This window comes from Aptenodytes patagonicus, chromosome 8 (assembly GCF_965638725.1).
Source record: "Aptenodytes patagonicus chromosome 8, bAptPat1.pri.cur, whole genome shotgun sequence".
In the NCBI taxonomy this organism is placed as follows: domain Eukaryota; kingdom Metazoa; phylum Chordata; class Aves; order Sphenisciformes; family Spheniscidae; genus Aptenodytes; species Aptenodytes patagonicus.
In genome coordinates, this window is record NC_134956.1 from 18,446,309 (window position 1) to 18,462,629 (window position 16,321).

The window sequence follows — 16,321 nt, forward strand, 5'->3', positions numbered from 1 at the left end:
AGTACTCTAAGTCCTATAGAAAAGGAATGGCCCCAAGAAATGGGGAGCATCATATGCTATGCAATGTTCTCCTATTACTGTCCCTACACCACTCAGCACCCACAAACATGGGCAGAATAAGGAAATGCAAAAGGCCAGATTCACATATGCACTGAAGATCCTTCTGCAGCCTGCAGGAGGGGGCTACCAGGACTTGGATAACTACTGTGAGATAAGATTTGACTTATCTCTGAGGAATAACATGCAATAATCCATGTACACTTTTATTTTTAATCTTTAGCTGGTACTTTCTGAGGCTGAACAAAGACACAGATGTGTTCAGGATTCTACCAAGAGTGCATCTGTCTCCAGATGAAAGGATCCTGACATCAAACTGACTGCAGCTGGGCTAGAAAAAGTTTTAAATCACTGAGATCAACACAAGTTTTGCACCAAAGTACAAATACACATACCATGATTTCCTCTGGGTGACAGGCAAATCCTGTTATTCTACTTATGAATGGGCCTCATTAAGTAGAAAAAAAATTGTTAGTGCAACCTGTTCCTTTTTAAATTAAACATATTAAAGTTGATAGATACCCCTAATTCTCTGCTCAGCCTTTTATGCATTGCAATAACACTGCTCCCATTGTTAGGGAAAGTCTTGAGTCTGCATAATCTGCTTTTCATTTCCCTGGCAGCTGAAGATCATTCTTTGTGACTAAATTAAAAACAGTTTCTTTCAAGAATCCACCAGATCTGTCCTCCTTTTTCCTCCCTGTACCTACAAGTTAGGAAGAAAAAAAGAAAACAAAACCTTACCAACAAGCATTAAATCCTATCAGATCGGGCTGGAAGGTCACCTCATCCATCCCTCTGCCCTGAGGCAAAGATCAACTCTTCTTAAGCCATCCCTGACAGATGCTCATCTAACTCTAAAAAACACCTATTGATGATTTCACAGCCCGTTCCTTAGCTTACCTCACGGCTACAAGTCTGACCCAAATGTCCCTGACCACAAAGCTCCTCACTGCTTGTCCTGTCCGCACTGGACTCAAGGAAGACCATTTCTCCTTGAAGAAGAGTATTTCTTCTCTCTCTGAAGCAGCCCTTTACACGTGTGTCGAGCTTTCCCATGCTTTTCACTCCTCTTACGTCTTATGAACGTATCTGTCTACAACTTTTCTGAAACAGCCCCATTTCAGAGCCCAGCACTCCTGAACAGGCAAGTCAAACTGCTCCTCAGCCCATTTCTGCTCCTGTGTTTATTCCCGTTGTCTAGAAGCGAGTGGAGAAAGCGGGAGGCCGAGGTCTTAGCCTCCCAGGACAGCAATGGGCAGGTAGGGAAGAGGCATTGAGAGGACTCTAGGACAGCCTTTAGGCTGACGTACACCAGACGCACCCGGTCACTGATGCCTGCTGGTAGCACGGTGTTAAGCTGGCGCTGGCAGATGGGCTGACCAGAGCACACCCAGTTCCCAGGCAGGCGGCTGGATGTTCACACAACGCATCCAGCTCCAGACCAGCCGGCCCAACCATGCAAACCCAGCAAAACCCAGCGGTGTGGGCTCTGCCGGTTTTGAGGACGACACCGTAAGTAGTGAGGAAGCACAGGGAGCGAGCTATGTGGGTGGAAAAGTGGGGGAAAAAAACGGAAGTTTAGTAGAGGAAGGGGAAAGAATCTGAGATGATAAATCAAAACGTGCAATGACCTGCTTTCCCCCACTTGCCCCTTGCTAGAGCTGACCTTGACTTCAAAAGAAACTCCAATGTTCTGAAAGGCAGCAAAAAGGAAAACAAGGCATGAAATCTCGCAATCAGTTCAGAGGCTTACAGCAGCACCTAGTACTAGTATTTTACATGTCATGTAATACAGCACTAAGCCTAAGAGGTTTTTGGATTTCTGTAACTAAGTTGACAGCTTTTATTACGGGACGTGGTTTTGCCAGCACCTAGCCTTGTGCACACAGACCTCCCGGCTCTTCTAGCCCAGCGAGGCTGCTCAGACCTGTGTTTCGGGCCACTCTTAGCACACTCAGCTAGTGCTGTGCTCAGCTCTCAGCGCAAGGGAATGATCCGGGCCAACCGGACACCTAACAATCCGTTGTTATCGTAGGTGCCCAGGTCTGAAAATCCCCAAGGTGACCGACCAGGCAAGGCTCACCTCGGAGGGCAAGGCAAGCGGCGCAGGGCTGCTCTTGACTGGGGAAGCAGACTGCTGCGAAAGGACGGCCCTGCTCGGGATCTCATCTGGTGACTGATTTGCACTGACATGCTGTTCCAATCACAGCAATTTTGCATGATACCAGCTGCTTTTCCGGATGTAGGGAGGAACAGGCCTGACAAATAGGATAGTAAACGCACGTTAAGGACATTACTCCAGAACTCCCAGCTGTTATACTTCCACTGTGAGAATTTAAAGGTATCTTGTTAAAGATGTAACACAATGTCAGCATTAACAGCTTCCTCCTGTTTTCCCTTCTAAGTGCCCAATCCTACAGAGCTTTATTAATACAGGCTGAAATTTCAAGATTTAAAGGCTAACCAAATCCCACTTAAAATTTTCACAACGGGGATTAACTGGAACTTACCCGCTGCTTACACTGCTGTTCGCTTTCTGCAGGAGGGGCAGTTCTCATGTATGTGCCTTGTGGGTTTAAGCTGTAACCGGCTGGCTGGAGCGGAGCTTGCAGCCAGCCCCGCGAAGGTGGGAGGGCAGCAATCGGGTAGAGAGCTGCTGAGGACAGCAAACCGCGCTCTTGCCAGGCTGCGGCTCTGTGTGCTTGAGCAAAGACAAAAGCGTCCCTTCTATGCGTTGCATTTACTTGCAACTTGTAACAGCTAAAATCACAGGAAATGTAACTAAAACGCCTTTCCAAGGGAGAGCAAAACTAACTTCACACATTTCCATACACAGAGAAATGACCCATGCAAATAAAAACAAACCAGTCCACAACGTCACCCCAAGCAAGCTGAACGCAGCGAGAGCGCCCCTGCTTACAGAGAGCGAACAGTGCCTTGGCGCAAGTGAAACGCCAAACGTTCGAAAATACAAACCCAGAGCTTATGAGATTTTATAAATTATAGAAAAATTAAAACTAAAAATTATAGTGTTCTATTCTGTATATAGCTTAAGAGAAATAAAACTTGTATGTACTGTCATTAGCCTACATGTAAGAAAAGATATATAGAGAGATAAAAAGATTTACTTTTCTAGATAAAAAGCACATATGTAAGAGTATACCAGTATTATCCAATTGAAACTAAATTCCTATGCATTTGATTTCACCCACCTGCAACAAAATGCTGCATGGAAGAACACAGAATACAATAGAGAAACAATTTTCTATTTTATAGAAAGGACAGTCATTAAGTGGGTTCATTTTTACATTTATTTGACGAAACGGTGTACATAGTGTTAATCTTTGCAGAATAATAATCGTGTGCAGACACAATGAATGGTTTTGAGACCAGAAGTTAGATACACAGTGTGCGACAACATTGCATAAACAGTTCTTCCACAGAATGCTTCTAATTCCAGTATTAAAATATATAAAATAGAGTGTGACTTTTTTATTTATTGTGGTGAGGTAAACATTTCTTCCTTCAAAGCAGTGTGCTTCTATGCACCTTCACGAGAACTAACAACGACACCCTTCTCCTTCATTCAGTCAATAAGTACATACCTAGTGGCATATTTATTGCTATTCTAATGGTCGTACATTTTTTCCTTGAGCAATACGTAGAGAAAGGAATGGAGAAGAAAAAACCTACAGTAACTAATGATAGCAACCTATCTATACTATTTGTGTCAAGAGCCAGAGATTAGTGCAGATAATTTATTTTGAATGTCACAGTTTTAATGGAAATGTCAAGAAAAATTTATTTACATTTTTCTAAGTAGAACACAGTATTGATTAGAGCCGCTCAAAAATCACAATTAAGAATTTATTAGACAAATTTTTACCTCTCTGCCCATTTACAACACCAGATCATAATATCCACTCATTTGTTCACTGTTCAAATTTATTGATGATTTTCAGCATGTAGTTCCTGGGCTGAGTGAGATTTGTACCGAGTTCTTTAGTTACACAAGCCATTTGGTATTGTCTTCTGTTCCCTGAATGAATGATTTGTGTAACTAACAGCTTGAATTTTGACTATTATAAAAGAATATATAATCAAAATAAATCTCGGTCAATATCTGAGTAATGAAACTTATATTTTTTTTTTCTTGTACATATTTTTACTGATGCCTGAGAAATCAAATACTTTAAAAATGGAAAAGTTCATTTGTGTTTTATTCCCAATAAATCAGAAAAGGTTTCTGGAAGTTAAATCAATTGAAGAATACTCCATACTCCTGACAGAAAACTGCTTCACGTTTTCATCGTATTTTAAAACCTCACAGCAGTGACATACTTATGAAAGAGGTTATTTTAAAAAATTAGCAGCCATTTTCTTGGTGGCAGACACATCCTCCTAGAGCTCTCTGTATGGCACTGTTACACCTAGAAATACCGCACCTCATTTCCAAAAACTAGAAAATAAAATGAATCACATTTTGCCGGCTTATAGGCACGGTCTAAGAATGGAAGGTCCTTTCGCTACCAACTACTCAATCCCTTTTCCTATTGTGAGGTATACTTTGGCATCTACAAAAGAAAATCATCTTAAGGCAAAATGTGTGATTTCTAAAAAAGAAAATAAACGTTATTCATTTGAATAAAAATAGATATTGTAAGCACAATTTTTTACATTATTGTAAAAGTCCATAAAAAATGTAAACCCATTATTAGTTTGCTGACTCTTTACAATATAAAAAAATGAATGAAAATATTGTGAACTAGGTGAACTACATGGGTTTGATTAAAGAACAATCCTGTTGATAGAAGTCAATTATTAATCATTGTATCTTAGCATGAGTTTAATCAGTGACAATTCTGGAAGGAAAGCAGAAAAAGAGCTTTATGAAGTCAAGTATTACTTATTACAATTCTGAACAACAAAATTACCAAAATTAGATGGACATACAAACTTTTCAAGAACGTAGCTGCAAAATTTCTGAAGCCTAACCTGCAAGCCTATGGCCTGAGTTTGCCATGTATTATAAATTCCGTCCACCAACACTGATGACTGCTTGGAAAAACTCCACTAATCCTCTCTGAAACAACAACAGGAATGACGTCTTGTGAAACACACACACTTCCCATGAGAATAATCTTCAAGTTGTTATTTTTTGGCCACGCTAGCCACCGCCTTCTTTGCTGCATCCTCAAGGTCATTTGCAGACATGATGGGGAGTCCGCTTTCATTCAGAATACGCTGGGCTTCATGAACATTTGTTCCTAAAAAAGAACATTGACTATAATTAGTAATTAATATTAATGAATAATAAGCACCTTCTATTAAATCCTATAAAAGTAGTTAATGCTTCAAACTACACATCATTTCAGTTTAACAACAGATTCAATGAGTGGTTTAGACTGAGCTGAGAAGAAGGAACTCAATTTCCATGACAATTTTGACAGACAATGCGATCTGATAATAGCACTTGCATCCACAAGAGGGGCTTTGTGAAGATTAGAGGGTCAATCCAACATCCACCAGAGTCAGTAGGGACATCCCGCAAGAGCAGTGGATAATGGATCACGTATCAGGCCTTTAAGACACTCAGAAGTTTTAACGCATTTATTAGCGACAATCAGCTACAGCTCATCAGCAGTCAGTGAATCAACTGTAACTCAAGTTCACCCATGTTAACTGAAAGCTGCAAAATGGGCTATTGGAAGACAAAGACTTGGGTAATACTGAAAATATAACTGGTTTTGAGTTGCTATTGAATACACTTTTTTGCATTTCTGCTATAAAAGGGGAACATGGAGAGCTCTGAAGCATTCAGCATGACATCGTTCCCTCCTCTGCTGCTGCACTGTATTATCCCACGTTGAGGGAGACTGTACAGCCATACAGTACAAGTGCTCCATTTTGTATATAAAGAGCTCAAATTTAGTCAACTGACTACATGCACAGTAAAGGAAAAAACCATAAATTAAAAAAGATGTTTCAGGAAAGCCTGTTTTTCACACTGTTCTCTTGTGTAAAAGGCAAGTGCATCACCTTCTGATTTACTCTAGCTCTTTCTCGATGGAAAACAAAGACAGAAAATGTGAATTCTCCAAAGCTTCGATCACTGGTATGTTCTGCACCAGAGGAGAACTTGGAGTCAGATATCCTACTGAGGAAGCGGAATCCACACTTTGGGATCACACCGCTAGCCACAAGCACAAGGCCCTGAGCTGATCCTCTTTAGGATCATTTCTAGACCCCTCCTCCGCATCAAGTTTCTTGTTCATTTGCCATGTCAAAATGCTTAATTACTTTGTAATTCCTAGACCTGGCAAAATGAATTTTAATTATATTTGGAACTATACACTAATTATACCCTTAATTATTAACCAAGCAAGGAACATACTCTTTACTATGCAACTTCCAGAATGCTCATTTTAAAGGGTTATTTTGGGTTTTTGGCAGACTTTATAAAATGTCTGAAACTGTACAGCAGAAGTAAAGAAATTCAAAAGTCTGTTTCATCAGCGTGCTCAAGTCAGGATTCCCACTCCCGGCGCCGAAAGAGACCAAAGACATCTCTGTCGCAGCAGGCCCCAGCACTTTGTGATAGGAGAGGCAGGTGTCTGGAAGAGGAGTGTGGGACCCCATCTGCTAGCTGTTTAAAAGCACTGGCAGAAGAGGTCACGCTTCCCATCGATATGCAGAGGACACACTGTGGGACTTGTGTAGGAAGGTCAAAAGACATCTGAAATCTCTGACAGAAGGGGGATTTGGTTGCATAGTAACATCCAGAACTGTACAGGACTTTTCCTACAGAAAAAAAGAGTATTACGGGCAAAAAAGAGCGTAATATTTTTTTTTTCCCCAACCATCCTATATAACGTAATGTGGAAGCTGCTAGTTGCCAGTACAGAACTGTACAGGGAAGTCAGAAGGCATTACGAAGGTTCTCTTCTCTGTTAAGTTCCTCACATTTGTATAGCGACTCCCATCAAGTCTGGAAGGTTTTATCTATTATTTAGATACAAGTGTGATAAACATTTAAAACAGTCAAGATTGTACCGATCTCTCAAACAGGATTCTACGAGACAAAGTGGTGTGAGGAGAAAAAAATGGAAAGAGGGAAAAATTTTCCTGGAAATTCTCCCACAGAGAAAAATATTATGCTGTTTGTGATAGCCACGTATTTAAAACTAACTTTTGCTCTTCACTAAGTGGCCAATATTAATTTACTAACAGGTCAGAGTGGGAACAATACATCGGATCTGTTCTGCACTGCATTGATTGCTCTGCACACCACTTGTCTAACATGCATTACAAAATCAATACAAAACACAGGCCGCTAAGAAGGGAGGGAGGAGTTTATGCAGACAAATGAAAATATGAAAGCTGAAAAAAATCCCACTGCAGTCAAGAGTAAGGGTACATTTTGTATATATTAAATAAAATACTGTTTTATAGGCAGGCCATACAACTAAGCATATTTTTCAGCAAATATTTCCTTTGCTGTAATTTTCTTCTTTTAATGATAGCTTTTTATCCCACTGTGATAAGTATTTTAGATGTATGGACAATACAGAAATTTTAATGAGATCCTGCTGAAAGCAGAGGTAAGAGTTTTAAAATGAAACGCTCAGAAAACACTGGAAACATTTAAGAATCTACAAAGGGTATCATCTTATTGCAGTAGATGTTAAAATAAACAAATAATCCCACTATTCTAACATTAACCTCCTGCCACTGGATGGTGTCAGAGAACTGTAAACAGAATCTCATACGCAGGCTATCAAAATAACCTGCCCTTCACCTACACTGTAGCCAACTGAGAAACGGTGAAAATTCACAGGACTGAAGGCTACAGGGCTTTTGTTGTTGTTGCTGGGTTTTTTTGTTTGTTTTTTTTTTCTTTTTTTTTTTTTAAACTTGACTTCTATTAAGGGAATGGCTTTCTGATGAGAAAAAGTAGTTTTTTCCTTCTGACACATATTACTGTCAATAACACTCCATGGAAAAACAGGAAAGATGTAATTTTATCAGCAGATACTTTCAGGCTTTTTAATCTAAATATCCTCCTTCTGAAACAACCTCTCTGTCTGTGTACATGCAATCACTCACATTTACACTTTTATTGCCTTGAAATCTCTGCTTTCACTAGCAAAGCGAATCTATTCAACTCATTACCTAAAAATCGTAGTAATAAATATTCTACCTAAGCATGTTCCTATAAATTGCAAGATTATACCAGCACACATTGTTACAAATGAGTCAAGAGGACTGCATAGGTTGAACGAAAACAAACAAATAAAACATCCCCGACCATACTCCAACAGGATTTTGATAACGCTCATTTATTCACTTGCACTGTCATAAAACCATTAGGAACAGGCTAAATTGCCACTGTGTAATGCTGATGGCTGGAGCGGATGCAAGACTCTGCAATGCCACTTCTAGCTTTTCAGGTAAGTAAGATATAAGGGGAAAAGACACAATTATATACATTTGGTACATCCTAAGAAATAGAAGATTAACGTAAAAGATAATCTGATCTACCCAAAACATTCTGCTATGACAAAATATTTCACAATATGCAGTACGTCTGACAATATTCTTGGCGTGAACACATTGCAACCGTGTTACATTACCAATAGTAATGGTTCAGCTTTGACATGCTACACTGATGAGCGTATTAAGAGCCAAATGTCCCGCCCTGGCACGGGTCCAGGTTATGTCATTTCTGCTAGCCCACAAGCTGGACACTCATAGCCTCTCGGGTCTCAAAGACAGAGGTACTGGAGAATAAGGAACAAGGTTTAAAGTTCATCACTAGCTAACATTCAGTCAACATTTGATTTGAGGTTTGGCTAGGGATCAGCTTTAAGTAATGATCTTTAGCTAGGGAACCTACGAAGTTTTGGTGGCTCACACATCTTGTAGCTGTTGGCTCTGCAGTCAAGAATAAACCAACTTTCACTTTAAGAATTGTCTCACAAGAGACAATTAAACTCTTTCTGTTCTGTCCACCCCATTTGCCCTTTTCTATCTTGAACTTTTCCCAAAGAGTATTTTAATCTTTTCCCCTGCCCCATGTTTACATCCAAACTGGGAAAGACTCAAGCACATTTATATCTGTGCTGAATGTTTAAACCCAAGATGTCCGAAGAGGTTGATACGAAGGAAGTTCTAAATGTGACTTTGCAATACCCCATTCTTCTCTCTTGACAGGCAATTTGAGATACTAAAAATCACAGGCATACATACTAAACCATATTTTTGAGCAAGATATACAAAATGGAGCAAAATTTCACTTGTGTGTAAAAGATTTCTGAATATAATAAAAAAATCATTAGATTCTGAAAAACACAGAAGATTGCGAATCACATGGCTGAAAATATAATAAGAAATTTTGGATTCAGACATTTGAATAAACACCAACTTGCTTCTAGCTGCGTTTCAACATACTAAGTAGTTCTAATTCCTCCCAAGTCTTCTTGTCCTATGACCACAGAAGCAAAGAATTAATTGTTGAAAGAGAGAGAATGTAAAATTTCTAGCATAGGAAGAGGACATCTAATTCACAATTCTTTTTTATTCTTTCCTCTTTTCATCAAACTCTGAGCTATATAAATGAGAAACAAGGTTTGGCTTCCATTCAGCGCTCCTAGTTAGTTCACAAAACTTAACTGAAGTACACCACACTTTAAAGGGGAAAAAATGCTGCATAAAACCAGCAGAAGTTAGTTTTCTACAACTGTAAAAGATAAAATTTGGAGTGTGTGGTTTCTCCATCTTTCCATGAGCTTTTTAAACAACACCAACCCCACGTCTCAGCTGGTGAGTTCTTTACTGATAAGGCAAGTAAATACATGTAATTATAAAGTTACCATTTTCAAAGAGGAGAGTAATCCTTTCTTTATCCACTGGTAAAACAGCTTGTAATTATTATACAACTGATAAAGATTTGTCCACAGAATCCTGCTAAATCGAGACAGATTTGACTGATTAAAACTCTAGTCATCAAGACATTTGTAGTACAGTGCATGAGGGCAAAGAGTCTTTAAAGTGCAGGTCACAAATCTGTTAGATTTATGGGAATAAAACATCAACCTTCTGCTGGAAAAATGGTCAAAATGGAAATCCAAAAAAGTGCTTGTTCTTCTTTCTCCTTTTGAAGTGTAAAATGTTATTGATGACATTTTAAAAAGTCTTGGGTAGCCTTATTACTTCCACAGTACTCATTATTAATTCAAAATCCTTGTATGTTTGGATAACCCGGTATGAGTTCAAAGAAGAACACCGAAGATGATTAAGGATCCACAGGGATTGATTTCTGAGAAAAGATTAAAAGAATCAAATATATATATATATATATTGCTTGGTTGGGTGATTAAGGAGGCAGAGAAAGCAGGAGTTACAAGCTAACAGTTTGTAAGTACAACATCTGAAGGCTGTAAACTTCATAGCTCTTCGTTTAGGATGAACTGGTAACACTAGGAATAAGAGAAGGAATTAAAAAACTTTTGAGATAAATATTATGCTGTATTATACTGGGACAGAGTTTCCTAATGAAAACATGGTATCGCCATCTCTGGAGACAGCAACTAGTCTAGGAGAAGCATTACTACAAACCTAGTAAAGAGTAAGCAATCATGGGAAGATGACCAAGAAAAGATGTTTGCATTAAAATCTGTGTTAGACATTCTAAAGATTCAGCTTCGGCCTCTGTGGATGAAGCAGCACATGAGACTCATAAAGGTCACAGGCTCAAGAGGAACAGGCACTATGCAGTCACCTCTGCAGGGCTTTGTGCAACCCCCAGGCAGAAGCACTCCTGCTCCACACCTTCTCTTCCAGACAAACTCCACAGTGCAGTAGCAGCGGGACTCTCCTCGTTCAGCTCAGGGACTGCTTTGCCTCTTGCAATCTCCCAGAACTCATGTTAAAAATAAAAAATTCACCCTTACTTGTGTACAATCATGGAAGTATTGAAAGTACTGGAGAAAGGTCAAAAAAACCCAGTGGCAGACCTACCAGACTGCAGTTTAAAAGGAGCAAGTTGATTTTCCTGTTTCTCTTAAACCGGTTTCAAATACCGCAATAGAAACAACTTTCAACTATCTTGTTCATAAGGAAAACTAACGTCTTTTCCAATATCTTCACTTAAAAAATAACAGCTACAATAGATGAGAAGCCTTGCAGATCTGACAGATAAACTTTTTCCCAGCTATGACAGACAGGAAATTTTTTTTGCTGTGACAAAAAGCTAAACAACATTGCCTAGAGCTGATAAACAATGAGATTTTATATTATGAAACTTTCCTGCTTCTAACCAACATCCATCAGTCTCTCCTTCATCCATATTAAACTATCTACTTACTCTCTTAAGGTGTTTAGTGGTGCTGCATAATCCAAAGAAAATTTTCACAATTTGTTTCTAAAATCCATTTTAGAGTACTTAAATTTTCCTGCACTTACCACAGCAAAAACCTACCCATGTTAAACCAAGAATGCACTCTGGAAAGCGTTCGAACCCTGCAGTGACATGCACAGCAGAAGTTTAACAGGACAAAATTGCATGTCGCAGGCTGTGGTCTCCCCTGATGTGAACTACGTATCGTGTGTAATGTAGCATGAGAACGAGGGATAGGAAAACCCTGCTTTCTCATGAAAGGCAAAACAAGTACCCCTCTTACCAAAGGGCTTCATGGGTAACCTGCATCTTCAAGTGGCCTGGTGACTTTAGTTTTTGAAAAGGAAAGAGTCTGGTGTATTCAGAACCTTTTTTCCCCTCTCCCCTCTATCATAACGTTAAAAAACACCTTATTATTTTCTATCTCAGGTACATAAAGGGATGCATATCCTCCTTTCACCACCAATGCTGAGTGATAGGACATTTCATGCTCTTTAAACACGCCCAAACATGAATATTGAAGTTTTTGAGGAACAGGCCTTAAAAAAAGAAACCAAAACAGAAAAACCTCTATTTTTAAACCTACTTGGCAAAAAAGAAATGTTTTAAGCTTACAAGAGTTGTGTGCTGATTTTGATCAAAGCACTTTTTCAGTCAATGGCAGAAGAAGAATCTCCTTTCCTCCTTCAGGGTACTTCTCAGAAATTAGAGACAGAACTCCATATCTACTGCCATTATATTAAAGCCAGTAACTGCCAAAGAGTGCTCTTCCTTACCTCTCTATTACTTGTTTCCAGTTTAACAATGCTGGATGTACTAAAAAAATATTCCTTACCATTACCAAATCTGCTTTTTAATGGATTTTAGCTGGATTGGATATTTGGGCAGAAGAACACATTACAGTAATCTCTCTCACACAAATACTGTTTCTAACATCTTTCTTTTAATTATGATATTGGAATAAATTTAAGAAAACTGTATGTTGCTACAGGTTTAGCAATAATGGAATTGCATTCAGTAAAAATCATTTGAAAAAGAAATACCTTCCAGTAAACAGAAACTGGCATCCAAATAATTTCTATTTGCAATGCAAATGTTACAAGCAAAACCAAAATGCTTTCACTGCAAAATTTCATTGCTTCAAGTACCACCAGGGACCAGGAATACAGAAATATGTAAGGAAAGAGTTTATTGACTTCAGGTCATGCTATGGATGAAGAATTGGACATATTCTTATTGTGTGGGACTAATCTGTTTAGAGATTAGAGACTGAAGAAAGCCAAAGTGGATTACTGTGCACCTGAGGGATGTTTTTTGTCTGAAACCATTAGCACTCACCTTCCAGTCTGACCACCAGAGGTACTTTCAGCTCAAGCTCTCGGCAAGCTTTGGTAATACCATTGGCTATAATGGCACAGTTCACGATCCCACCAAAAATGTTTACAAGTATTGCTTCAACCTGTAGGAAAGAAACAGAGGAGGAAATAGGTGGGGGTTTTGTTTGTGTTTTGTTTTGGCTTTGTTTTTTAAATAAACATGGGTAAAAGATCCAAACCAGGGTACAAATTCCCCTCTGTCAGGCAGGTTCTCATTTAGGGAAGGTACGAGCTTCACCTCTGTACTCAGAGAACTTGATTCTGAGTCTATTGTTTCTGTAGTGCGTAGCAGTGATTAATTGCCTTGGTCTGAACTGGCATGGTAATTAATGTCATAAACACATTATTACACAGAAAAGGGGAATTTCTACTGATAAGTATAAATAAAAAGAGATTAAACAATCTGTATTTTGGATTTTTTTAATGTATTGAATAATCATCAGAGGTTGGAGCTCAGAAAACACAGTGTATGAATGTGCAGACGCACATGCAATGAAATATTAATGTGGACACTTCACAAAACAATCTGGATATGCACTTTATCATAAGCAGTACAGAGGAAAAGGTAATATACTTGCCCTGACTTGATAAAGAGGAGTAAAAATCCCTTCTAATTAACAAGGAGAGGCATGTAATGAAGAACATTCATTACAACAGATTAATTGATAACCTCAAAAAACTGCTATTCATCAGTTTCTGGAAACTGAAATTCCTGCTCCCCATTCACAATTAAATTACCTTTCACAACATACAATGCATTAATACATAGAAGATATTAATATGGTTTTCTTTCCACTTGGTAAGGTAGTATAATATTGAACCCAAGTTCATATACCAGGCTTCCCACCATGGCTTATTAAGTCAAGGGGGACACCATACAGATGCAGCTATGCTGTTTCTCATTCCATAGTGGGGCTAATCCACAAGATTCGGGGTGCTCTACAATAAGCTTCACTGGGTGTCACAAACAAGCTTTGCCAGAATCACGCTGACTCAAAAGAAGTCAAGATAAAGACGGGATTAGGTTTGAAGGAACAAAATATCACTGAATTTCACTTGTGCATGATGTCAACCGCAATTATCCTTAACTCATTGCACAAGATGAACAGATTCACTTTGCCCACCTCCAGGTAGCCACTCATACCAGCACCAAGAAAATTCCCTGCAGTCACGCACGTTTATAGCTCTGCGCTATCAGGTTTAGTATTTCTCTGCAGACAAAATGTGACAATTAACTCCTGTGATGTGCAGTCACACACACACAGATTGAAAGCTCACCACTGTCAGTAATACTGCCATCCACAATGCAGCAATAAAAAGAAAAAATCTCAACACGTACTTTGCTTCCCACGTGAAATCAGCTCACCAATATCCTTCAGCAGTACCCTAGACTGCAAAAGCATCCCTTACTGTAAACATATGCTGCGTTTACATCGCACTATAGAACTCCAATGCTAGCAGAACAGTCATAAAATGAAGATGGCAATGAGACTACCTCGTTGACATCTCTCTCATCACCCGCTGCTGCTCCCAGCTCCAAGACTTCTCATGATGCCGCCCAAGAGTGGCCAGAACAGTTCCCATCAGACCATACGGGACACAGCACCATTTTCTCCTCTCAAGCTTATTAGACACCAACTCTTTCATCTAGTTGTCCAGTGCTGATGTGCTAGGATGCTGCCTGCCCCTGCTACTTTTCTCCTCCTACTATTTGCAGTGGAATCATCCAATTAAGATTTGCTCACTCTTCTGGGCACCCTGATACTATAAACAGAATTCTCGTCTGCATTTTCAAAGCACAAAACATCTCTAATGCTATATAAGTAGAACGATAATTAATAATAAACTCCCTTAAAAATCCTGATACCCAAATTTCTCCCTCTGAAATTAGGTACGATGATTCGGTACACATGACCCCAACTGCTCCAGTTCATAGAGCTTGCACAGTAACAGCCTGCATGTGGCTCATGACATGGCTTCCTCATTGCAGGCAGAGCACACTAGGTATCAGAAGGAAATTAATAATCCAGTTAAATCAAACATACATTTAATTGATTTTATAACGCTTTCTTATAGTTTAGACATGGGCCAACACTTTAATGTCATGTTAAATGCATGCATTTACCAGTCTAGGGTTTTCTGGATGTTAAGTTGGTGATGCCATTGCAATTTTTTATTTCACCTTCGCATTGTTGTAAAATCCTTAACTTTGTAGAATCTACCAACAGTGAAACTTAGAAGGCCCCTTCCCTGCCTTGCTCCTACTGCTTGTGCACATGCAAACATTCTTGGTGCTGGGAGGTAAAAACACATAAAGAAAAAATGGAGCCCTTCAAACTCTTATCACATTAACCCTTATGGTAGAGAGATATCTATGCGAAGCACTTTGATGTTAAAAGAGACTAGTGATGTATTCTATCAGCAGGACAAGCCACAGACACTGTTCCGCCCTTTCTAATACATGCTCCTAATTCAGGGGCACCGCGCCAGGCATGTGACAGATCAACTTAACCAAGTGTGTTTACATTATTAGCGATAAGGAGGAGGATTTTATGCCCCGTACAGATATTTTAATTCCTAATGCAGACATTCTCATTTAAGGATCTGCTTTTCAGCTTTCAAGCTGAATTCTAATCAGGTCTTCTAATCCATTGGCAGCAAAAAGAAAAAAAAAGGTTGAAGGAAATCAGATGCAGCTTGGATAATTGATGTTTGTATGCCTGGCTTTAATAAAAATACACTGTTAAATTAAAGAGGAGTCTAACAGGATTCAATCAATAAGAAACTGAATCAGGTCGAGAATTCAATCTTGGGTTTTATTGTAATCTTCCAAATAAGCCAAAAGATCAGTCCAAATGATGCTGAGATTCACTTCAACTCCACTGAAATTTGTGAGCATTGTTTATATATGCTTCTGTAGCCCGACTAGATCTTGTGCTTCCAGCTGAAAGAACTTTAACATTCAGACCCAGTACATGGATGAAAAGGTTTTCAGTATTTCATGTGCACAATCTCTGTGTTATTTAAGTCTGTAAGAAAAATAAACCTCCCATTATATACCAGAACAATAACATATTAACATGCTCAGTATCTAATGCATATGGAATATTAGACATATTAAGGAGAGGGCAAACTGTCTACATACAAGACAGGTTACTTGATAGCATTGTTATTCTAATAACCATTTTTACCCAACAGCATGCCTTATAAAATTATTTTGTATTTCAGCAACATTATCAAGGAAACTAAAGATAGCAGCATATCCACAGGTTGGGTTCTTTCCATCCACCAAAACAACTGATAGATGTGAAATCACTATCAAATGTACTCGCAACTGATTACAGACTCCTCTGGAGAAATAAGGGAACGCACAATAGCATGAAGACATCGCCATCAATAGTGGTAACAACCCCCAGTCTGCCAGGTCTAAGCACCAATGCTGGGAAGCCAAAGTGATAGCAACTAAGCGAGTGCTGCATTATGGCTG

The 16,321-nt window shown here is 39.1% G+C and overlaps 1 protein-coding gene across 1 annotated transcript in view; it reads right to left on the reverse strand.

The window, feature by feature from the left end:
* Positions 1–3,353: 3,353 nt before the first annotated feature.
* Positions 3,354–16,321, reverse strand: part of SUCLG2 (succinate-CoA ligase GDP-forming subunit beta) — a 131,822-nt gene continuing 118,854 nt past the window's right edge. Inside the window, exons 10-11 of the mRNA XM_076346618.1 lie at positions 12,797–12,917; positions 3,354–5,327 (exon numbers count right to left, since the gene is read on the reverse strand). Of these exons, the coding sequence (XP_076202733.1) occupies positions 5,212–5,327; positions 12,797–12,917 (237 nt within the window). The 3' untranslated portion in view covers positions 3,354–5,211. The remainder of the gene's footprint in view (positions 5,328–12,796; positions 12,918–16,321) is intronic.